The sequence below is a fragment of the Mastigoproctus giganteus genome, chromosome 3 (genome assembly GCF_048544385.1).
Source record: "Mastigoproctus giganteus isolate SK-2022 chromosome 3, ASM4854438v1, whole genome shotgun sequence".
NCBI classification, from domain to species: Eukaryota; Metazoa; Arthropoda; class Arachnida; order Uropygi; family Thelyphonidae; genus Mastigoproctus; species Mastigoproctus giganteus.
The window spans coordinates 185559225-185585549 of record NC_143577.1 but is presented as its reverse complement, the minus strand read 5'-3'; the positions used below and the strand labels follow the sequence as shown (position 1 = coordinate 185585549).

The 26325-nt window shown below is 39.2% G+C and overlaps 1 protein-coding gene across 2 annotated transcripts in view; it reads right to left on the bottom strand.

The window, feature by feature from the left end:
- LOC150088464 (DNA mismatch repair protein Mlh3-like) overlaps nt 1-26325 on the bottom strand; it is a 186186-nt gene that overhangs the window by 37887 nt on the left and 121974 nt on the right. For both annotated transcript variants that reach the window (XM_090370784.1, XM_090370783.1), the window contains 2 exons: nt 13711-13784; nt 408-670 (listed from right to left, as the gene is read on the bottom strand). In XM_090370784.1, coding sequence (XP_090226910.1) covers nt 408-670; nt 13711-13784 — 337 coding nt within the window. The remainder of the gene's footprint in view (nt 1-407; nt 671-13710; nt 13785-26325) is intronic.

Sequence of the window (26325 nt, the reverse complement as noted above, 5' to 3'; positions counted from 1 at the left end):
TATGCAATTTTTTTTTATAGATATGTATATAAACAATATAATCTAATCAAGTAACAATCAGTTAACTTTGTAAAGTATGCAATCGTGCTCATAATAACCATTGTATCTAAGGATAAAGTACAATACCTGTGTTGAATGCAATGCATCATAATGTGTTTTATCTTTAGATTAATTGTTCCTACATTTATAAACATGTTCAGCTTTATATTTGTACTGTTTGGTGAAAGTACAGGTCAGGCAGCCAAAAGTAATAACATGAGTTATAAAGTGCATATCAATGTAAGTTGAAGTGAGGGCTGCCTGCATTTCATATAAGCAAAAATCAATAACTGATAAAAACAATCATAATTTTTTTTTAAGGATCATTCTTAGTAATTTAAACAAAAACTAAAATACATGCTATTAACCTTAACTGAAGATTCAGCTATTGAATTTCTTCCCCTTTTCAATTCAGTAGTTTCCTTTTCTACTAGACAGATAGGAACAGAAGTCACATTAACTTTAAGGGAATCTTCTGAAGACAGTAGAAATGCAATGCCAAGTTTAAGCAACTTATTACTATAGACTTTAAGTAATCTCACTTCCTCTGGCCTCATGTACAAGGAAATGGGTGGTTCAACACAACAAGACTTGATACATTCTTCTCCATTGTGCTTTTGTTCATAAAGATCTAATGAAAATAAATGAAGAGGTAAATAAATATTCTAAGTTGCAGCAGGTGTAAAAAAAAAGAAAAGAAAAAAAAAAAAGATAGAAATCAGAAAAAATGTATTTTTAGATGACAGCAATAAAGATATGAAAAATATGAAAACAGTGTACATATGTGAAATTTTAATCTCTGAAATCAAATTCTATAGTTAGAATTAGAATTTAAGCTGCAAGGAAGCCAAGCTTATTCAGTATCAGTGTAAAGTAGAAGTTCCTAAACTTTTAGACCATGAGTCCCCTTAAAATTTTCCCTAAATTTCACATACTCTCCCCCCCCAAGTTCCAGAACAAGTGAAAATAAACAGATCTGACCTAAAATATAGCTATGAATATACATACATTTATAAAGTAATGAATACTTCAATACACTTAATCTCAAAGAAATAAAATACAAATATAAGAAAAAAAATAAAAAATGCTTCATACCTGGATTGCATTAGTGGAATAGTTTGTCCATATTTTGTTAAAAAAGTGTTTATAAAAACAACAAGTGTCCCCCAAAAAAAACCAAGTCCCCACACTTTGAGAACTTCTGGTCCAAAGAATAAAATAACATGGCTTCATCTAGATATCTGCCCTTTTAATTTACTTAAGTTCTCTAGTTTTACAACATTAGGTGATAATTTATTTCCAATTACTAGCCCTTTGGCTAAAATAGAATTTTCTGATATTCATTCTGCAACTTTTTATCTGCATATTTAATTTAACCGTTTTTCCTCTAGATCAGTGTTTCTCAACTTTTTTTAATTATCGCCCCTAAAGGAATTTTTTAGACAATTTTTTTTCTCTAATCGCTCCCCCATGAAATTTTAAACAAGAAAATACTTTACTCTTTTTACTCAATGGGATCCCTCAGCCTGATGCTTCTTAGCAAAAAGTTGAATTTTCAGTATGATGTTAGTAAGTTTAATTCTAATGTCTCCTCTTGAACATACATCAATTCTGTTTCTTTCCTTTGTTAATATTTTATTTACTGAACTAAAACTACTTTCAACCATATAAGACATTGGAAAACAAAGAAGTACTTTGGCAATTTCAGACAAGTTTAGTTGTTTTTGATCCCAACAACTCAGCCATTTCCCTTTTTTGAATTTATATTTGCATTCTTTGTTACATTTTATTTCAATGAATTCTTCTTGAATTTCTTCGCTGTCAGACCCGGCATCACATTCAATTGGATCTAACATCCATGGCTTCACTTCAAAAGAAAATAAATCTGAAAATCTATTTTTCATATCACCTTTTAAAGAACACAAATGATCTCAATAATTCTTAACATTATTCTCGGTGAGAGATTCATTGATTTCAGCTGACTCTTGCATACCATTAAATTGTTTTCTCATTAAATTGCTTTCATATATTTCCAGCTTTTAAGTGAAGGCTTTTAATACGCATTTGCAGTGTACTGAGTAATTAATTTCCCTTGAAGCGATACTTCAAGGGAAATTACACTGTTGCGCATGGAAGACTATTGTACAAATTGGAGTAGAATTTGTACAATAGTTTGAGCAGAATTAAGGGTAAGTTGCTACAATGGATAAAAGGATGGTTGAGTGGGAGAAGACAGAGGGTGGTAATTAATGGGTGCTGCTCTTCGTGGACTAATGCTATTAGTGGAGTCCCACAGGGTTCAGTGTTGGGTCCTCTGTTGTTTTGTATATTTATCAATGATACTGATGAAGGTATATCAGGCTTAGTGTCGACGTTTGCAGATATTACAAAGGTTGGTAGGGTTGTTAATGACAGTAATGGCAGTGTGCTACTGCAACAGGATCTAGATAATTTGGGCAGATGGGCTAAGAAGTGGCAACTGAAGTTTAACCTTGATAAATGCAAAGTACTGCATATGGGTAGAAGTAACCCCAGAGAAACGTACCAACTGTGTGGTACTACACTTAAGGTGGTAGAAAATGAAAAAGACCTGGGAGTAATTGTGCAGTCAGATATGAAGTTTTCTGAGCAATCCAGACAGGCTGCCAGGGCAGGTCATGGGGTTTTGTCAATGATATATAGGAATTTTGTTAGCAGGGAAAAGGAGGTGATTGTCCCTCTGTATAAGGCAATGAACTAAAACTACTTAAGTTCTACTACTTAAGATGAGATATATATCCCATCTAACAAATGCATTTTGAACATTTCTGCAATCCACAATGCAGTGCAAAACAGACTATTTGCAAAATTCACAAGTGATGCAGTTTTTGTGTTGCCACTTTAAATGGCTATCATTCTCAGTGTATACTGAATGTTTTTAACGGTGTTCCATCATGTTCATTACCACTCTCCTGTCATTTTTCATATTTTCTATTGTCTCTAATGTAGGAAAATCTCCGCATATCATATATCCAGGCATATCATGTTTGATATCAACCTTTGCTGATCATACAAAGGTTGGGACAGTGGTAAATAAACAAGATATGCTACTAAATTGGTTGATCTGAAAAATGACAGTTAAAAGTACAGTTTTGGGAAATTATTATTATTAGTAATAGAGGGGCATATGATGCAAGAAAGCAAGCTTATACAGCATCAGCCAGAAAAAAATAAATAAACAAAAGACCTCCCACATCACCTGTCCATCCTCCAATAATTTGTCTAGTCCTTCCTTGAATTTATTCAAACTGCCCACTTCCACAACACCAGATGGAAGTTTGTTCCGAACATTCAACCGTTTGCTGGCTGATGGAAAATCTCCGCACTTCTATCCTGCAACCATCCTTCCTCAGTTTGAAGTTATGCCCCCTCGTGAGTAGTCTGAGCAAGAGGAAGAATGCTATCAGCATTGAGCTTGCTCAATTCATTCAATCCTTACCAAATATAAGATTCTACTTTAGGTGATGGTAATCCTAACTTTTCTTGTTATTTAGGAAGTAATAGACTTAAGAAATGGATAAGATTTAAGACTAATTGTGCATTCCAACATGAAGTTCTCTAGGAACTTCATGTTGGAATGCAATTTTAGCAGTAGAATCAAAGAGGTGGTCATTCTGTTACATAAAAATTTGGTTAAGTCAACATCTTGATTACTGTATAGTGATTTGGAGCCCTTGTTTTCAGGAATGTGGATCCGCTGGATAAGATGCAGTAAAGAGCAACGAGGTTACTTACTGATACATGCAAATTAAATACTGGGAGAAATCTTTTTTCTTTTGTAGGTGGCACAATAGAACAGGAGTTCTCATTGGGGACAATATCACCCCCAAGAGGGTGAAATTGGTTTTTGGGGAGCAAAAAAAATCATGGCTATTACAATGGTTTGTGGCCCTCCAAAGTTCAACACTTCTCAAAGACATATTATTCCTTAATATTTAATTTCCCTCATTGGGTTTTCTTTTCTCCTGAGACAACTGATTTTTAACATATAGGTATATTATATTAGGAATTTTGATAATAGAAGGATAGTGGGCGTGATTTGATTCAACTATCTTTGCTCTTCGTAGTCCCCTTGTATAAGGCAATGGTTAGGCCACACCCTGAGTACTGTATACAGGTCTGGAAACCTAATTTTAGGAACGATGCTGGAATGAGTATAAAGAAGGGCAACAAGATTAGTGAATGGAACAAAGGGTTGCTCTTACGAAGAAAGGCTTAAGTCTGCAAATTACAGTGTCTGGAAACTAAGCACCTTCGAGGTGATCTGATTGAGATGTATGAGGCCTTGAATGGTTTGAGCACGCTGAATTCTGATGGGATTCTTCCTCTAGCCCAGATTAATCGCTCGAGGGGACATAAGTTCAAATTGAGGAAAGACAGTTGTGGAATAGATGTGTGGAAATTTGCCTTTAGCCAGAAGGTGGTTGATTGCTGGAACAAACTCCTATCTGTTGTTGTAGAAGTCGACAGCTTAAATAAATTCAAGGCAGAACTAAACATTTTGAGCAAATAGATGCGTGAAATGGGAAGTGTTTTTTTTTTTTATTTTGACCGATGCTGTATAAGCTTGCTTTCTTGCATCATATGCCTCTACTAATGCTAATGCTGATGTGCTTTCAGAGGTAACGTCTCCACACAATCCTTGGCATTTGCACCTTTCCAACATCTGTGACCTTGGTGGCGACATGGTTTATTTATTTATTCTTTTGTTTCATTTGTCAATATATGAGGTATGTTTCAGTCTATTATTTCTACTTTCTATGTGACAATTAGTATTAATTTATTATTTCCTTGTGGAAGTTGTTTATTTTTGATCTGCAGTGCTTTTGTGAGTGACTTGGGCTATGAGAGTTAAATAAAAACAGTTTATATTTTATTATTTAATTCTTTGTAGTTATTCAACCCATCATCAATCATGTCAAGTGCTGAAAATAAAAAGTGTTGACAGTATCTGGATAAATATCTAGCTTATGGTTTTATTGAATGCCCATTCGCCTCAAGACAGCCCATGTGTCTTATGTGTAATAGTTCTTTTTCAAATTAGGCTATGAAACCATCAAGACTTTTAGATCACTTAAAAAGGAAACATCCTGATAAAGTTGGTAAACATATTGAATATTTTAAAAATTTAAAATAGAATTTTGAGCAACGTAACACTATTATTTCCTTATTTAAGAAGAATACACAAACAAATTACGATGGAATGATTGTCTTATAAAATTTCAGAAATCACTGCAAAAAGTGGTAGTGCTCATATAGTTGTTGAGACTGTTATACGACCTGCATTAGTGACTGTAATTTCAACAGTGGTTTATTTCAAAATCCTTCCAGTATTTTAAAAGCATTGCCATTGAGCAATGATTCAATTTGAAGACGAATTGATGAGACGTCAATTAACACTGAAGAGTAGGCACCTCCGTAGCCAGGTGGGAAGGAGCAGCAGTGCGTAGCACACGCTTCTTGATTAGACCGGGGTTCGAGCCCGTCACCACCAAATACGGAGGATGCGGAAAGGTTAAGGAATGACCACCGCATATACTGGAGCAATATGGCCTTAGTTGCTAATGCTCCTAAAAAAAAAAAAAAAAAACCACTGAAGAGCAGCTAATTGACAAACTAAAAACAAGAAAGTTTTCTGTTCAGATTGAATCCACAGTTACTGACATACCACAATTACCTTCTAATGGCATACGTTCGTTATTTTTCTGATGATTGTAAATTGCAAGAAGGGATGTTGTTTGTAAAATCTATAGAAACTGACTGTACTGGAGCATCCATTTTTGCTGCTGTGAAAACATGTTTTGTTGAAAAACAAGTACCATTTGAAAATTTGGTATCCTGTGCCACTGATGGTGCTACCTCCATGATTGGACGACATAATGATTTTATCACCCACCTAAAGGATGTATATCCTGAAGTTCTTGCAATACACTGCATTGTGTACCAACATCATCTGGTTGCAAAAAATATTAGTCCAGTTCTTTATCAATCTCTCAGTTATAGTTATTACAACCATGAAAAAAATAAAGCCACAGCAAATATGATTGCCTTTTCAGAAAATTTTGTGTTTATAATGGAGAACAGTGTGTGAGGCTTCTTTCACATACAGAAGTCAGATGGCTTTCTAAAGGAAACAGTTTAACAAGATCTGTAAAACTTTTTGATACAATAATTATTTTTTTAGAAAGTGAAGGGGAGACAGATTTAGCAAAGGAGATCAGCAAACACAAAAACAACATATACTATATGGCTTGGATTTTTTGAAAACTTAATGAAGTAGTAGTAGTGGCATGTGATGCAAGAAAGCAAGTGTATGAGCTTATGCAGCATCAGCCAAAAAAAAAATAAAAAATCACACTATTTCCACCAAATGCCTGTCCAGTTCTTCCTTAAATTTATTTAACCTATCAACTTCCACAACACAGATAAAAGTAGCAATTAACCACCCGCTGGCTAAAGGAAAATTTCCACACATCTATTCTACATCTGTCTTTTCTTAATTTCAATTTATGACCCCTTAGGTTAGTAATCTGAACAAGTGGAAGGATCCCATCAGAATTCAGCGTGCTCAAACCATTCAAGGCCTCATACATCTCAATCAGATCACCTCAAAGGTGCTTAGTTTCCAGACACTGTAATTTGCAGACTTAAGCCTTTCTTCGTGAGAGCAACCCTTTGTTCCATTCACTAATCTTGTTGCCCTTCTTTGTACTCATTCCAGCATCCTTTCTAAAATTAGGTTTCCAGACCTGTATACAGTACTCAGGGTGTGGCCTAACCACTGCTTTATACAAGGGGACTACGAAGAGCAAAGGTGGTTGAATCAAATCACGCCCACTATCCTTCTATTATCAAAATTTCTCACTCACTCCTAATATAATATACCTATATGTTAAAAATCAGTTGTCTCAGGAGAAAAGAAAACCCAATGAGGGAAATTAAATATTAAGGAATAATATGTCTCTCGGAAGTGTTGAACTTTGGAGGGCCACAAACCATTGTAATAGCCATGATTTTTTTCGCTCCCCAAAAACCAATTTTCACCCTCTTGGGGGCGATATTGTTCCCAATGAGAACCCCTGTTCTATTGTGCCACCTAAAAAAGAAAAAAGGTTTCCCCCAGTATTTAATTTGCTTGTATCAGTAAGTAACCTCGTTGCTCTTTACTGCATCTTATCCAGCAGATTCACATTCCTGAAAACAAGGGCTCCAAATCTCTATACAATAATCAAGATGTGGCTTAACCAAATTTTTATGTAACAGAATGACCACCTCTTTGACTCTACTGCTAAAATTGCATTCCAACATGAAGTTCCTAGAGAACTTCATGTTGGAATGCACAATTAGTCTTAAATCTTATCCATTTCTTAAGTCTATTACTTCCTAAATAACAAGAAAAGTTAGGATTACCATCATCTAAAGTAGAATCTTATATTTGGTAAGGATTGAATGAATTGAGCAAGCTCAATGCTGATAGCATTCTTCCTCTTGCTCAGACTACTCACGAGGGGGCATAACTTCAAACTGAGGAAGGATGGTTGCAGGATAGAAGTGCGGAGATTTTCCATCAGCCAGCAAACGGTTGAGTGTTCGGAACAAATTTTCATCTGGTGTTGTGGAAGTGGGCAGTTTGAATAAATTCAAGGAAGGACTAGACAAATTATTGGAGGATGGACAGGTGATGTGGGAGGTCTTTTGTTTTATTTTTTTTTTCTGGCTGATGCTTTATAAGCTTGCATTCTTGCATCATATGCCACTCTACTACTAATAATAATAATTTCCCGAAACTGTACTTTTAAGTGTCATTTTTCAGATCAACCAATTTAGTAGCATATCTTGTTTATTTACCACTGTCCCAACCTTTGTATGATCAGCAAAGGTTGATATCAAACATGATATGCCTAGATAGATGTGCAGAGATTTTCCTTCATTAGAGACATTAGCAAATATGAAAAATGACAGGAGAGTGGTAATGAACATGATGGAACACCATTAAAAACATTCAGTATACACTGAGAATGATAGCCATTTAAAGCGGCGACACAAAAACTGCATCACTTGTGAATTTTGCAAATAGTGTGTTTTGCACTGCATTGTGGGTTGAAGAAATGTTCAAAATGCATTTGTTAGATGAGATATCTATCTCGGTGAATGAAATCCAATAAAAAGACTCCACTTGATATACCTAATTGCCATAAATATCTTCCCAAAGCCAAAGGGTAAAATGCATAATTAATGGAAATATGAGAAATCATGCAAATGGCAATCATACATTTTATTGCATTTATGTGTACAAACTGAAATGACAAGTTAACGTAATAGTATTATGTACTGTAAATCAGAAAAATAAGTCCTCAATATTTTGTTGTTCCTCCTTGAGCTGTAATTACAGCCTTGCAATGATCTGGCATAGAATTAATCAACTTCTGGATATATGGTTGCCCAGTTTCGTGGTACCACACCCTTACAATGCTCTCCTCCAGCTGAATCTTACTTGTTGGCATCTTCTGAGCAATTTTAGATGACATTATGTACCAGTAATTTTCAATAGGGTTCAAATCAGACTGTTGCCGGACCAGTCCAACACTGTAATCCCAGTATTTCTGAGGTATGACTGCACCTTAAGGGAGAAAAACAAGGGAAAACATTGGAATAAGTATGTTTTAAGCCTTGTGAGCCAAGAAAACAAACTCATCATTAAATCTAAATAGCATAAAACTTACCAATTTTGCTGTGTGGCAAGGTGCTGAGTCCTGATGAAAAATGCAGTTTTGGACATCTGTGAGGTGATCCCTAATAACAAGTTTCAGGCACTCCTCCAAGATAGCAGTGTAGGTTTCTGCATTCACTATTCTGTTAATGAACTTAATTCGTCCACCCCTTTGCTTGTTATGCATCCACAGACCATCTGACCAGCAGGGAACTTTACAGTCGGTGTTATGCAGTCAGGATGGTATGCCTCCGATTTTCATCTTCTGACATATCGCTTCCCATCCAAGCCATGCAGGTTGAATTTCAATTTGTCAGAAAAGATGACGGTGTCCCATTGCTCTTTTGGCCATGAAACATGCATTTTAGCCAAGTAAGTCACTTCTTCCTCATTTGTTGGGTCCACAAAGGCTTCTTCTTGGGCCGATTGGCATTGCAGACCACATTCCGAAAGCCGTCTTTGGATAGTTCGTGCTCTTGTTTCAACACTAGAGGCCATCTCAAAGTACAGTTTTAGATCAGGAGCACTAGCATGGTGATTATGAAGGCATAGCTCTTTCAAATATCGATCTTGTGAAGGCATAGTTACTCTCTTATGGCCTGATCCATGTCTTCTCTTCACATCACCGGTTTCATGCTTTAATTTCATCACCCGGGATACTGTTGACTGGTGGCAGCCTATTTTATCAGCAATAACCCACATAGAAAGCCCTTCCTGGGACAGAGCAACAGCTACACTTTTTTTTTTCTGGTGTCAACTGAACGTATGGAGCCATGCTTACACCTACACAAAAGAGGATACTAATGAGCGTGTATACCCTTCCAATGCCATATTTATAGAAATGGCTAATGCAATACCTTGCAATTACTGTCTGATGCAACAGAAGCATTATCTGCCGCAATATCTTTGCTTTGCGACAAACAAAATGACTGTAATCAAACAATATCTTATATGTTTCACTACAAATGTTACTTTTTTTAAGGTGATGCAGTTATACAGTATAACTGCCACTGTATAAACATCCCTTGTTTTTTTATCAACTGTAGTACCTTCTTATCAACAGCATACTGTTCATATTTATAAAAAGAGGCATTCAGGTGAAACAATATCAAAAACTTTACAAAAGTATAAATATATACATCAAAATTATTTTTTACATCCAGTTATTTTATGACAACCTCATAAACAGTTTGTCAGATAGTAAAGTAATTAGTAAGATAATACTTTAAAACATTCAGGAATGAAATTATTAGAAACCAATGTGTTTCTCATATAATTTCATTTCTGCCCAGATACTCTTTCAATATGTCTTTCCATAATTTTCCCTTCCACAGAAATAAAATTATCCATTTTGCCCGTGGACCACCTAAATTGAAGAGGAATTTACATACTTCCAATCTGCTTAGATTCACCTCAAGTTCACAGGTACAGCCTTTATAATATTTAGGAATTTGGTAATCTTGCCAATTGCTTCTTTAATATCATTGGATAAATCATATCAGTTTCATGCATCCTTGTCACATTAAAGCATGATTTCTCTTCAAATACACTTTGTTTGTATTGCGATAAATTTATACTTTATAGGCTTCTTTCTTCTGAATACTCATTACATTGCCATAGAACCATGTAGAAAAATCCCAAAGTATAACCTATTTTAATACTATAATAATGGCAGCAGAATTTTTAGCATAACGACAGCAAAATTCTAACGTTCTTATTGAGAATAGCAGAATGGCACAGTGACAATGGCAACAGCAGTTAACTGTGATGTCTTAAGAAATTCTAAATAACAAACAAATTTACTAAGTTAATCAGAATCACAAAATAATAACTATACTATTAATTTTAAATCAAACATTACAAAAAATAATACACCGATGAGCCAAAACATTATGACCAGTGAATCGTTATGCAAATCGAGGCAACTGCAGGTGAACTACGGCGCGTGTGCCAGTCAGAACACGGTATAAAAAACACCTGATACTGAGCTCCATTAATCAGTGTTACTCTTATTCTTCAAATGGGAAAGGCAGTGGACTTAAGCGAGTTTGACAAAGGCCAAATTGTAATGGCCAGACGACTGGTTCAAAGCATATCTGAAACAGCATGGCTGGTGGGGTTCTCACAGTCAGTCGTGGTTTGTACCTACCGAAAGTGGTCTGAGGAGGGGAAACCCATGAACCGCTGACGGGGCGTTGGACGACCATGGCTCATCGATGCTTGAGGTGAGCAAAGGCTCTCCTGGATGGTACGTGGCAACAGAAGAGTGACTGTGGCACAACTCGCCAGTAATTGGAATGCTGGTGATGGGAGTAATGTGTCACAACACACAGTACATCGAACCCTGATGAAAATGGGGCTGCATAGCCGCAGGCCGCTTCGAATGCCCATGCTAACCACGGTTCACTGGCAACAGTGCCTACAATGGGCACTCGAGCATCAAAACTGTACCCTGAGTGATTGGAAGAAGGTCGTCTGGTCCGATGAATCACGTTTCCTGTTGCACCATGTGGATGGCCAGGTACGTGTGCGTCGTTTACCTGGGGAAGTGATGGGGCCTGGATGCACCGTGGGACGAAAACAAGCCGGTGGCGGCTGTGTCATGCTTTGGGCGATGTTCTGCTGGGATACCCTGGGTCCCCTTTCATGGCAACGGTTTTCCCCTCTGGCGGTGCCATCTTTCAGCAGGATAATGCGCCATACTAAACTGCCCAGATTGTTAGAGACTGGTTTGCGGAACATGAGGAAGATTTTCAGGTATTGCTCTGGCCTCCAAAATCCCCAGGCATCAATTCCATGAGTGTCTGTGGTTTGTGTTAGAAGAGAAACTCCGATCTGCGGTGTCTCGACCACAGACCTTACAGGAGTAAAAGGATCTGCTGGTTACATGCTGGTACCAGATACCACAAGACATTTAGAAATCTTGTAGCGTCCATGCCTCGCTGGGTACGAGCTGTTTTGGCTGCATGAGGAAGACCAACATCATATTACGTAGGTGGTCACAATGTATTGGCTCATCAGTGTAATTTGTAAGCAATAAAGAAAGTTCCACCTAGCAGCTCCCTAGATAGCCATATCGGCAAAACCTTTATATCTTTGTATAAATATAATACAAATAACTATAAACATAATAAAAATAACTATAACTTAATTACTATAATAATTAATAAATCTGAACTTTGAATTTATTAATTATTATAGAAACATGCGTTTCTATAATAATTAATAAATTATTTCTCCCTGACTGGGGATTCCACCTCATGACGGGTATTGCTACCAAGTAAACATGGTGGTTGTTATGTCTGGTGTTACTGTTGGTCGAGAAACTCTCTGACTATCCTATAGGTGTTCAGGATTGCAACTTTCTGGAGTTCCTTGTAGGTGTTCGCTGGGAAACCTATTGCTGCTAGGCTGTTATGTAGGTTCTTTGGCACCATACCTGTGTTTGACACGATGATTGGGATGGTTGTAACTTGCTGCACATGCCACATCTCTTTGATCTCCTGCCTTAGGTTCGTGTACTTCCTGATTTTTTCCCCATGGGTTTTCTGCAGGCTGACAGTGTTGGGTACTGCTATGTCAATCAGATAGGTAGCCTTTTCCTTCTTGTCCACGTGGGTTATGTGTGTGGTCTGTTGTGTCTTATCCGTTATTATGGCACGGTCCCAGTACAGCTTGTGGGTTAGGGTCTTTAGTACTGCCTGAGGTTTGTACTTGTAGTACAGTATGCTTTCTTCGATCAACTGGTATTTTCTTGCTAGCTTCTGATGTATTATCCTGGCTACCTGGTAATGTCTACGAATGTACTCAGTCTGGGTGATCACCTTGCATCCCACGGTGATGTGTTGGATCGTTTCTGAGGGCAGGTGGCATTGTCGACATGTGTCATCGGACACTCCGGGCCCCTTAGCAATGTATTTTGTATAGTTTCTGGTGTTGATTACCTGGTCTTGGATAGCAAGCATGAATCCTTCAGTCTCGGGCAAGAGCGTCCCACTCGATGCATTGGAAGCAATTTTATCTATGTGATCTTGATGGAGATCATTGTAGTGTCTGCCATGGAGCATCTTCTCTGCCCATCTTTCTAGCTTCGTTTGTGCCTCCTGGTTGGAAGAGGACTCCAAGCTAAGGTTGAGTGGGATATGCCACTTGTATATCTTCCTTATGGCCTGGTGGAGTGCTGCTATGTGTTTCTGGAAGTAATCCTTCAGGTTAGCAATCACTGTTTTCTGTTGGCCCCCTGGCCTTCCTCCTCCTTTCCGAGCAATTGTCAGTCTCTCCACAGCTGACTTCGGATGTTGTTGGTGGCTCTCAGTCATCATTGTCCTTGTCTTTCTCATAATATCTTCCAGTTTGGTGTTAGTCCAATCTATGACCCCGAAGGAGTAAGTTAGCACTGGGACTACATAGATGTTTACGGCTTTAACTGTGTTCCCTCCATTCAGCTTTGCTTTCAGCAGGCTTCTGAGTCTCTGATGGTATTTTTTGGTCAGGCAGGCCTTAATTTCCTTGTGCTGTAACTGCAGAGCCTGCATCATCCCCAAGTATTTGTTGGCCTCTCCCTCTGCCATGGCTTCGATCTCTTTACCAGTCTGCAGCTGGTAGTTTCGGTTGACTAATTTTCCCTGGTGCAATCCATAGATCTTGCATTTGTCTAGACCAAATTCCATCCTAATATCATTGCTGAATTCTTCAGTAATACGGAGTAGTTGCTGGAGTTGCTTCTCGGTCTGCACGTAGAGCTCAATGTCATCCATGTACATCAGGTGGGTGAGGGTGTACAGCTTTTTCCTTCCTTCTTTGAGGTTATATCCGTACTTGCTGCTGTTGAGCATGGTGGATAGGGGGTTAAGTGCTAGACTGAACTTATTATTATTATTATCATTATTAATACAATAATCAAGATTATTATTATTAATTACCTCTAATAAGTTCTTCTACTCGAATCCTTTCATGAACTGCATGTTGATCAAAAAGCACTATTAGGCTGCAATCTATAAAAAGGAACAAGAAATTTAATATGCATCACTTTAATAACAGAACTGATCTGAAAGTAAAATAAAACAGTTATATTTTGGTTACAAGATTGCTTAATATATTAAAACAAGAAATGGATAAAAAAATAAAAAATAAAATCTAGATCAAACCTTAAAAAAAAAGAAAAAGAAGCTTAGTAAAGATGTGCTGTTTTCCCATCAAACTTTACAAAGCTTTGATAGGAAAACTCTTTTCATTCCAAGCTTGGTCCTATGATTGGATTTGGAGATTACTGACATGATGTGGGTCCTTTGCTTTCTTTCATTCACCTGGGTCTTATGGTTCTCTTTTCTTTTTTGTATTTACATATGTATAAAAATACTTGTTCCTTTCTTTGCTCTTTTATCCAGTAATTTCTCATACTCAGCCTTTGACAGCCTATTTCAGTGACATTATCACAGATCAACTTATGACTTAAATATGCTTCTGAGCTTTTATTGTTCTATAATTGTGTTTCACTATCTGATTTTCTGTTAAACTAGCCACTTCCTTATATATCAACCTCAGCATTCTCATCATGCTATATTTTCCTAATTATAGTGGCATCTTAGACTGTGCTAGTCTCCTTTCCTGAAATTAAAGTCTTGCCCTTATCTTTAACAACTGAAATTCCACTCATTATCTTCTACCTTAGCACTCCATGATTGCTCCCTGTTAAGGGTTCCTGTACTGATAACACAAAATCTCAAGCGATGATTAGGACCAGAATATTCATGAATTAGTATTATTACTTTCTCCACCATGCTGATACAAACTGAAATCAACTAGTCTAGTTGATTTCAATCAATTAATGATTAATGATTTCTGTGCACTGGTATCAAGTATAACTAAACATCTTGTTTTACCTATGGTAAATATTAAGTAACTTAACAGACTATTGGAGTTAGCATCTGAATCTACAGGAGAAAAATACAACTCATTCTTAAGAAGTTTGAGATCGGGAAGTTCACTTAGATTGGATGAATAGGACATTGGGTAATACAATTAATAATAGTACCACTGTCACTAGACTAAATAAAACTTTCACTAGACTAAATAGATATTATAGATTCATGTATATTATCTGTTTCTATATCCTGATCATTGTGTAGGTTGAGGGAGGTGTCAATCTCTTATAAGAAGTTAACTGAGCCTTCTTAGACCTACTTGAGGTTGATGACTCAATTTCACAGTTTTGGCTTCTGCAATTTTTTGCAAAATGGCTGCTCTTCCCACAAATGAAACAGAACAAAACTTTTTTTTTTCTGCTCTTAGAATATGGCTTATTTTTGTCTTCTCTACTACCTATTTCCTTGAACTGAGAGGGATTGCTTTAAGCAACTCAAAATTTCCTTCTGATCCTTTTACATATCAGCAATCTCTTTGATTACCTGATCTTTCTAGATTTTTGTCTACCTCTCAAATTGCAGCTGATGTAGGAATCTTTCATTAGCCATGCTGTTGAGGTCTTCAAATTCTTGCAATTTTTTGGGCAAGCTTCTTTTTTACCACCAATTCTTGTCTTTGGATAGATTTTCAGCTCTGTTGGAAACTGTTGCAGACTGGTCCACATTTCTAATATCCTTCTTATAAATAGCTTTCCTTAAGTCATCATTGACTATTATGAAATAATGAAAAATTAGTCTACTGAGAAATTGTTTACCTTCATCCATGATGTTACACTGAGTCTGAAGATTGCCCAGTCCATTATAGAAGTGTTGAGCATGCATTGACTACGTTCATTACATTTTTCTAAATGGAATACGTCTTAATTTCTTTGAAAAACTCTTCCAATTTCTTCAAGACTTGATCAGATCTAGCTGCTGACTCTGCCTTGTTACACATTTTATTATTAACATCAGGTTGATTTTCTGGCCAAGAAGCAGTCTTTTAATTCCGCTGCATCATTTAAAAAATCATTTTAGTGTAATATGACCTGTCTCTCGAAAAAAGCACTAAGAGTGGGTAGGATTGAAAAAAGCAGGTGTGGTTCATATCTCCACTATTATCTTTTAGCTCATCTGAGGTTGAACCTTCTATTCTTAAATAACTTTCAAAATGAAACTAAATTCTAATTTAAATTGGTAATTTTTATATACAAACTATATGGAAAAAAGAAATAATAACTGCCGGATTTCTATTTATCTGCTTTTAATTAAATCTGGAATGGCTCAATAAATATTTTTTAAAAAATTTCAATAAATTTTTTATACAAGGGGTGATCATTTAATTTGCAGACTAGTTCAAGATTTTATGTTTACCATGCGAACTTTCAATAACTGCCAGTACAGGCACTCTCACTGATCAATATGGAACAGACTGTGTCCACATGCCAGTATTTGATGAGCTAGTGTTGCGTGAAGAGAGTTGTTTTAGCCCTGTATCACTGATAATCGTTTTGAAGCAAGTATCATGTCAGACATACAGATTGAACGGTGATATTGTGTTCAATCTGTTATTGTTATTGATTCGTTATTATGTCAGATAAATGCATCAAAAACAGTTAAAGAGATGAATGAAGCGTATGGTATTGAGTATCTTGATAGGATGGCCATACTTAAATAGCACAGGCGATTCAGTGGAGGCCATGAGTCTGTTGCAGATAATCCAAGACCCGGCCAGCCTTCTGCCTCAACAACTCCTGAGAGAATTGCAAAAGCCCAGGAAATCTTGGATGAAGACAGGCGAATTACACTTTGTGAATTAGCTGTTAGAATGTCCATTTCACATGATAGTGCTCACAATATTGCAAAAGGTCACCTGGAAATGTCACAAATCTGTGCCCACTGGATTCCACACAATTTGATTCTGGAACAAAAACAGAAAAGAGTAGATTGTGCAAAGAAATGCTTGATCATTTTGAAACACAGAGTCAAAACTTAAACTGAATAGTGACTCATGATGAAACTTGGATTTTTCACTATGATCCAGAGATAAAACAACAGTTGAGTGAGCAGAAGCATTCTGATGCACCAAGACCTAAGAAATTTTGAGCTTCTCATTCAGCTGACAAACAAGTGGTTCTTGTGTTTTTTGACATAAAAGGCATTCTTGTTACACATTTTGTGCCTTGTGGAACAACTTTTGATGTTGAAATTTCACAAGTTTATTTAATGAAAAAACTTTCGAGCCTACAGACCAGTAAGGCTCCTGAGGTTGATAGTATTTACCCTATAATCTTAAGGAAGGTGGCAAGTAAGTGCATTGAACCATTGAGGCAAATTATGAGAGCATCACTGAACTTGGGAGTGATTTTGTTGGATTGAAAAAGTGCCAATGTATCTCCAATACATAAGGACAGTTCTAAGAGTGAAGTGGGAAATTACCAGCCGTAGTCTAACTTCAGTAGTAGGGAAAATAATGGAGACTATGATCAAAGGTGGAATTCAGGATCACTTAGATAGAAATGGAATTCTGAAGGATACTCAGCATGGTTTTGTAAAAGGAAAATCATGTTTAACTAATCTGGTTAGCTATTTTGACAGGGTCACTTAAGAGCTGGATTAGGGACTAATTTCGATGTTGTTTATTTGGATTTCAGCAAAGCATTTGACTCAGTCCCACATGAGGGGTTACTTTATAAGCTGGAACAGGTTGGAATCACAGGGAAAATCCTTAGATGGATAGGAGGGTGGCTTCAGGGCAGGAGGCAGAGGGTTGTGATAAATGGTTATTCCTCAGATTGAGTTGATGTAAGAAGTGGGGTTTCCCAAGGATCAGTAGTAGGACCATTGTTGTTTTTGATTTTCATAAATGAAATTGATGAAGGGATAGAGGATGTGTGTCTAAATTTGCAGATGTAAAGATTGGTAGAGTAGTTAATGATTGCCGCCAAGCAGAGCTTCTTCAGAATGACCTAGACAGACTTCAGAGATGGTCAGAAAAATGGCAGCTATGCTTTAATCTAGCAAAGTGTAAGGTATTGCACCTGGGGAACGGTAATCCCAAAATAACTTATACACTTGGCGGAGTTGAACTAAAGCCGGTAGTGGAGGAAAGGGACTTGAGTATTACGATACAGTCAGATATGAAGTTCTCTGAACATTGTAGACTGGTTCCACGGCATACCTGCCGCGGACAACTCTCCCGGCGGCGACGATGCTGATTCTAATGGGGTGAACAGCGATTGTGATCCCGCAGCATCCACGAAGAGACTTCCTACCCCCAAGAAAAAGGTTCTTAAAAGACCAGACGCATCTGGTTCACTCCCCCCTAAACAATGGGAGGATGAAGAGGAATGGGATGAAATGCCGAATATATTCAGCAAAGATTTTCCCAACCTGAAAATTATACACAAAGTGAAGCGCAAAATGGAATACTGTCTCAGTAGCAAAAACAGCAAAGTCACCAGGGCCGTATCATTACAAATTTCGCGCTGCTGGGGCTCTTTAGAGAAGAAGTTATATGAGGTCATTATAGAAAATGAACAGCTGAAGGCCACCAATGCCCAACTCCAACAAACTAATAAAACTCTATCTAAAGTAACTAAAAATCCAACTATAGCAGCTCTGAATAGCGGGCTACCTTCCAACCAAGCTTCTGATGAAGATACTCGGCACCAGTTGTCTTATGCTGCCACGCTCAAACTACCTCAGATCCCCACCACACAGAACAAGCATATGCTGATTATAAAAGCTAGAGAAGGGTGCGACATCCCAGATAGCGATGGAGTGAAGGACACCGTCCTAAAGAAGATAAAACCAAAATTAGGCAATCTCCAAATCAAAAACATTCGCAAAATTCGCGACAAAGGGATAATATTGGAAGCAGCCACTAAGTCAGATCTAGAACAGATCAAGTCTTGCGGCACAGCTGAAGATCTAACTCTTACCTTTGAAACCCCTAAACTCAGGGAACCAAGTTTAATTGTGTTTGATGTAGATGGCTCAATCCAGAAAGTTGACCTACTGGAGGAAGTATATAACAGAAATCTCTTTGAATCCATGAGCAAAGAAGAAGCCATTAAGGAGATGAAAATTCAATTTTCCAACAATGCACGGACTCGCGGTCGACTTAATTGGGTTATAGAAGTGTCCCCCAGGATAAGGAGATTCCTACACAGCCAGGATAGAATTTTTCTGGGCTGGTCATCCCACAGATTCAGAGATTTTGTACCAGTCCTGAAATGCTACAAATGTCTTGGTTATGGGCACACTTCTGCTAAGTGTCTTAAAAAACAACCAATATGTGGGCATTGTGCTGAGGCAGGGCATCTCTACAAGGACTGTCCCAACAAAGCCTCACCTCCTAAATGCTCAAATTGCAAAGCAATTAACAAACCCTACGATCACTCTGTGTGGGATGGAGCGTGCCTTGTATATAGAAGAGCAGCAGATATAGTACGCAATAAGACTAACTATGGAAAATAGGATGCTCAACCCCCCCTCTCCCAGACTTCGTATAGCTCAAATCAATGGCCAAAAATCCATCTCAGTGGCAACACAGCTTCATCCCCCAATGGACGAGTTGAATCTAGACATTCTTCTCCTTCAGGAACCATACTGCGTCCGTGGAAGGGTCTCTGGTTACCCCCTGGCTTTCAGGAAAATCCAGACGACAAACCAATTGTGCCTCGCTGCTATCATCGTCCGCAATCCAGACTTAGTAGTAACACAGATAGAATCACTCTGTACTCCCCACCTAGCGGGGGCTACAATAGAAGGCAGCTTCGGCCGTATTGCGGTCCTAACAGCATACTTCCAATTTGGTACAGATATCCTCCCGCACATAGCTCGACTAGAACAAGCTCTTGACCTCCTGGAGAACACTGATGTCATCATAGCCGCAGATTCGAATGCCCGGTCAACACAATGGTTCAACACCTCTACCGATGCAAGAGGAGATATGTTAGATGAATTCATTGCCTCACGCAGCCTTGAAATCATCAACAGACCAGGACAACCAACCACCTACTCTTCGGGAACTGGAGAGTCTAACCTGGACATCACACTAATTACTTCTTCTCTTCGCAATAGACTCCTCCATTGGCAGGTGCATGACACAGCCACTACTAGCGACCATCGCCTCATCACTTACAGTGTCACCGATTCTGCCCTCCCTCGTCAAGTGCCTATCCAGGATATTGTAAGATTCTCTACTAAAACAGCGAACTGGGACCAGTTTGACAATGTAATTCAAGATGCTCTTCATGACCCAGCTAGCAACTTCTACCAATCAATGAACAATGCGCAGAAAACAGACTTTGTGCAGAGTCTGCTCCTCAAAGCTTCAGAGGCTTCCATGAAAAAATGTTCCAGGAAACCAAGATCTGTTCCATGGTGGTCGCAGGAACTCACTAACCTGCGCAATTCTCTGAAGCGCGCTCGGAAAGAATACCAACGCAAGAGAAGGACTGAACCTGCTCACATTGCAGAACAGTATAGAGACCGATTCAAAGCAGTCCGCCGTGAATATACTAACAAAATTTACCATGCCAAGCAAAGCTCCTGGCGTTCCCTTGTCGAGACTGAGGGGAACCGGAATCCGTGGGGTTTAGTCCACAAACTCGTGAGGAATAAGCTGGGATCCACGGATGTCATACACTCTGTCCGCTCTGATGACTCGTCTGAGACTACACACTGGGAAGATACAATCAACCGGATTCTGGATGAACTAATATATCAGGACAACACCAACTCTGACACTGACATCCACAGGAAGATAGCAGTACAAAATTCCAGCTTCCAGCCAGACAATATGGAGGAACCATTCACAGAGGAAGAAGTCGATGCAGCAATTAAAAAAATCAAAAAAGGTAAAGCTCCTGGTCTGGATTTTATTGAAGGCGAGACTGTGCAACGTCTCTGGGCCATAGCTCCAATGATACTTCTTCAGCTCTTCAACACCTGTCTGAATGAGGGTAACTTTCCATCACGTTGGAAGCATGCTAACCTGAGGCTCTTACCTAAGGATCCCACAGGTACCTCCAAGGCATATCGCCCGATTGCGCTGCTTCCCATTCTCGGCAAGGTTTTTGAGAGACTGCTGCTCTCCCGCTTCCAACCCCGATATGAAGCCAGTGGTTTGGCATCCTCGCTTCAATTTGGATTCAAACAAGGGTGCTCCGCAATTGATGCTCTATCTAAAACCCTCAAAGTTGCAGAACAGTCGGATGCAACTTATGTACTGGCAATCTTCATTGACTTCAAAGGAGCTTTTGACACAGTGTGGTGGCCGGGCGTTCTTCAGAGGGCCAGAGTCTCTAACTGCACTTGGAATTTCTACCACTGCCTCAAAAGCTACTTCTCTAACCGCAAGGTCAGCATCAAAACAAAATATCACTGCATCACCCGACATCTAACCCGAGGCTGTCCCCAGGGCTCCATCCTGGGGCCAGCTGTCTGGAATATGATACTCGACGACTGGCTCCTGAGGGACTACCCACACACTACTCAGCTTTCTTATGCCGACGACATGGTTATTATCATTGAGGGCCCCACCCGCGCCACCATAGAAACCCAGGCTACGGTTGTTCTCGCTGCTCTGTCCGTATGGGCCACGGAAAATAAACTCTCAGTCTCCACTGAGAAGAGCAAAACCCTCCTATTAAAAGGCAAACTGGACTTCTCCAGACCTCCTACCATACGTTTTAATGGCCGCCCACTGAAAAACTACCGATCGGTGAAGTACCTAGGAGTAATTTTGGACGACAGGAGAACTTTCATTCCTCATATCCAAGCTATCAAAGAAAAGATAAAAAAATACATCAGTATGTTAACACGCTTTACCCGCAAGGACTGGGGTCTTAAAGGACCAACTCTACGCCTTTTATACTCAGCAGTATTTATACCAATTGTCACATATGGAGCTGCAGTATGGTACCACCGAATGACTTTAGTGCATGCTCAACGTAAAATTCAGCAAATTCAACGACTTATGCTACTACAAATGACCCGCGCATGTAGAACGACATCAACTGCCACCCTACAGCTACTAACAGGCCGCCTCCCTTTGGACCTCCACGTCGCTTTTATCGGACTTTCTCATGCCATCAAGAAGAATAAGGAAGCTGAATTCCTCACTATTCAAACCCGTACCGATACCGACATCAAACAGGAACATAAACGTGTGTGGCTACAGTTCATAAACTTATGGCAAACCCGCTGGAATAACTCCACAACTGGTGCAACTACTAAACTTTTCCTTCCTGTGGTAACCTACATCAACAAGCAACGTTCCACTTGGTTCTTCCCTAACGTCTATGCTTCCTTCCTATTAACTGGCCACGGGTCCTTCAAGAGACGCCTTCTAGAGTTCGGCCTAGTCGAGGATGCCCTCTGTACCTGCGGAGAACCTGAAGACTGGGATCACGTAATGCACTCATGCAACGTATACCTAGATCTAAGAAACCAACTACTCCTAGACCTCCAGACTACATCACTTCGGCCAGAAACCAAGTTATTGGAATCTAATGATGCCTTCCGTGCACTGACCAGTTATGCCAACGAGGTCTTTCGTCGTCGCTGGCATCACCTGCAACTCCCGAACACTAATCCTGGATAACCTCCTCTAGACAGCAACTGATACCCAGCACCGGAAACTTCCAGACATTAAACTGCAAATGGCGGACAGCCCTGTCGACGCCGCTCCGTGATTCTCCATTGTGACGATCCTGGACTCTTTAATCTGAACTTTACCTATTCTCTTCTTCCTACCCACAGTCTTTCTCCAGGACTCCCACAACTGCACCTAGCACTCTTCCTGCTCCGTTTCGCCTGGGAGGATGCCTACGCTCTGTCATCCTCGCTATCTTGTCTGTCTTCCACTTTCCTGTCTCTTCTCCGCTCTTTCCTTGGCCTTCCCCACTCTCGCTCCTGCAAGAGTGTGGACGGCCCGTCAGATGTCTTTTACTCCCTGGTCCGGCTCCTCGTGCCAGTGGACGGATGCTGGGAGGCTCCTTCCTGGTGATCGCGCCTCCCAGTAACGAAGAGGCCAGTCAAACAACACAAACAACACACTACTCACACATAACCCACACTGACTGGCTTTACTATGTTAACAGAGTATTTAAGGCGGATTTGTGGGAAACCACGGGAACCGCATAACAAAAAACACTATGTCCACTATGTCCACTATGGTTCCATGGTGTCCTATCGATTATTTATTGAACAATCGCTGGTAGAGATAAGGATGTCATAATCCCATTATATAAGGCTATTGTTAGACCACACTTGGAATACTGTGTTCAAGTATGGAGACCGCACCTAAAGAAAGACATTGTTCTTCTTGAAAGGGTCTAAAGACAGGTAACTCGCCTGTTGAGATCAACAAAAAGGAATCAATATGGGGAAAGACTTCGAATATGTGGATTGCAGAGTTTGGAAACTAGGCCCCTTAGAGGGGACTTGATTGAGGTGTTTAAGGCTCTGAGAGGCTGTTTGTTATTTGTTATTTGGTTTTTTTTAGGAGCATTAGAAACTAAGGCCATATTGCTCTGGGAACATGCAGTGGTCATTCCTTTGACCTTTCCGCATCCTCCGTATTTGGTGGTGACGGGCTCGAAACCCGGTCTAATCAAGAAGCGTATGCTCCTTCCCACCTGGCTACGGAGGCGCCCTCTGAGAGGCATAAGCAAAATGAATAAGGACGAAATTTTCATGGTTATAAATGATTCTACGACTAAGGGCCATAATTTCAAGTTAGGGGGGGGAGTTGTTTAGACTGGACTGCAGGAAGTTTTATTTTAGCCAGAAAGTTATAAATTACTGGAATAAGTTACCTACATGGATGGTACAGGCTGACAGTCTGGGGAAATTCAAAGGTCAGCTGGATAACTTAAGGGAGGAGGGAAATGCATAGGTTGTTCATTTCCTTTTCTCTCATTAATTTTTATTATTATTATTATTATTATTATTTTTTTAAATTTTCTTCTTATTATTATTAATTTGTTTTTATTCTTATTATTTTATTTTATGTATTTTTTGTTATTTTATTTTATTATTATTATTTATTTATTTTTTTTTTTGGCTGGTGCAGCATAAGGCTTTCTTGCACTATGTGGCCATTACTACTACTACTACTAATAATAATAACTATGAATAAGGAAGCATACTCTGAGGTTCTCGGAGTCAAACTTCACTGCACCATTTGTGAGATACATCAGGAACTTCCCGGTGTGAAGTGGTTTCTCCAAGATAATGTCAGGCCCCATACAGCTAATATTGTGCAGCCAGTGATTGCTGCCAAAGATGTTGAGGCTCTGCCCCCCCCTCCATTATTCACCACACTTAGCCCCATGTGATTTCTTCCTGTTTCCACATCTGAAGAAAGCTGTGAAAGGCAAGTGTTCCATGTCCAACAACGATGCTCGCAGATCCACAATGGAAGCACTTTGCTGTCTTTCAAAAAATTGCGTGCAAGAAGCATTTAATGTGTGGGTATGACAGTGGCAAAAGTATGTAAAGTTCAAGGGAGAGTATTTCGACAAGGAGAAATCCATAGAAGATTCAGATGATGAAAATTAAGATAAGATCTTGCACCGGTCCGCAAAGGAAATGATCACCCCTCATATTTTCATCAACTGGAAGTTGATTGGCATTAGTCGATTGGTGAAGCCGATTGGCATTAGTTGATTGGTGAAGACAATTGGCATTAGTCGATTGGTGAAGACAATTGGCATTTATTATGCAAATGCACCTAAAAATAGAAAGGGTGCAAGAATATTTGCTGATGCTATCGAGGCAGTGTTAGGTGGGTCGGAAAACTGCTAGCTTGGGGGGAGACAAAGACCAATAGATTGACAGTAGCCACTGGCAGAGGTGAAAGAGATTCTTGCACTGCTTCTATTAGAATGAGCAGAAGCCTGAAAAACAAGATGCATGGTATTTCAGAGACTGCTGGGAGCCATTGTGGTACAAGTAAACACATGGGTTGTGTTAGGGTAGCTAAGAATAGAAACAGGTGCAGGTATACTTGCGTGTACACCAATGCTAGGAGTTTAGTAAATAAATTTGATGAATTTGAGGTATTGCTCAAAACATCAAAGGCAGATATTGTTGGGATATCAGAGACGTGGTGTCACACAGATATAAGGGATGCAGAACTGCAATTTGGGGAGTACAACATCTACAGAAAGGATAGACAGGATAGGAAGGGGGGAGGGGTTATGCTATTAGTTAAGAAACACATAAAAACCAAGGAAGTGAAGCCAGTCGACATCGCTGGACAGTGCAGTGTTCAGTCAGTTTGGTGTGACATAAGCATTGGGAGATCACAATTGAGAGTAGGAGTGTGCTATAGGCCTAATGACTCTGATGAGTATAATAAGGAACTGTACAGGGAAATAGAGTGGGCCAGTAAATCAGAGAGTCTTATAATGGGAGATTTTAATTTCCCAGATATTGACTGGAATTTGGGGGCTGGTTACTCACGCACTAGCAGGGCTTTTGTGGATTTATTGGATGATTGTTTTCTACATCAGCATGTTCGGGAGGCAACTAGAGGGAGTAATACTCTTGATTTGATTATCAGCAGTGATTCTTCATGCATTAAGAATCTGCAGATAAATGAACCACTAGGTGGCAGTGATCACAGTGTGCTGAAGTGGGATTTACTCAAAGAGGTAACTACCATTAGGGGTAAAGGGAAGGGTTATTGCTTCCATAAAGGTGACTACGATGGACTGAGACAGTATTTAAATTCTATACAGTGGGACCAACTGATGATGTTACCAACAGCAAATTCAAAATGGGAAGCATTCAAAGAACTTATCTTGGAAGCTACTAGGCTTTACATACCAACTAAGAAATATTGTTCAAGGTTTAGGCCAAAATGGATATCAGATGAACTAATGAGGCATATGGCAGAGAAGAAAAATGCATGGGATACTTACAAATTAACACATGACACAGAAGCCTATGATAGATACAAGTTGATATGCAACCAAGTTACAAAGGAGGTTAGGCAGGCGAAGGCAGATTACGAGAAATCCTTGGCAAGGGATGCAAAGAAAAACAGCAAAGAGTTCTTTACTTATGTAAACTCTAGAAGGAAGGGGATGAATCAGATTGGTCCACTTGATATTGATGGGTCAACTGTTGATGATCCTGCTCAGGTAGCTAACAAACTAAATGAATATTTTGCATCGAAATTCACACATGAGGAGTTATTCAGCAAGGGGAATGCCAGAGGTGTATTCAACTCTAGCAGTAAGCTACAGAATCTTGAAATAACTGGGAGTAAAGTGGAGGAGAAACTGTTGAAGATAAACACAAGAAAGGCACCCGGGGTGGATGAGATCTATCCAGTTATATTAAAGGAGGCAGCAAAGGAAGTAAGCAAACCCTTAGCCATAATTATGAGAGCTTCCTTGGACTCAGGGGAGGTACCCATAGACTGGAAATGTGCAAATGTGACCCCAATTCACAAAGGAGGATCAAAGGCTGACACAAGTAATTATAGACCTGTGAGCTTAACTTCAGTTCCAGGAAAATTAATGGAGGTACTGGTTAAAGAAGCACTGCAGGATCATTTAGTCAAGACTTCAGTTATAGCTCAGACACAGCATGGTTTTGTTAAGGGGA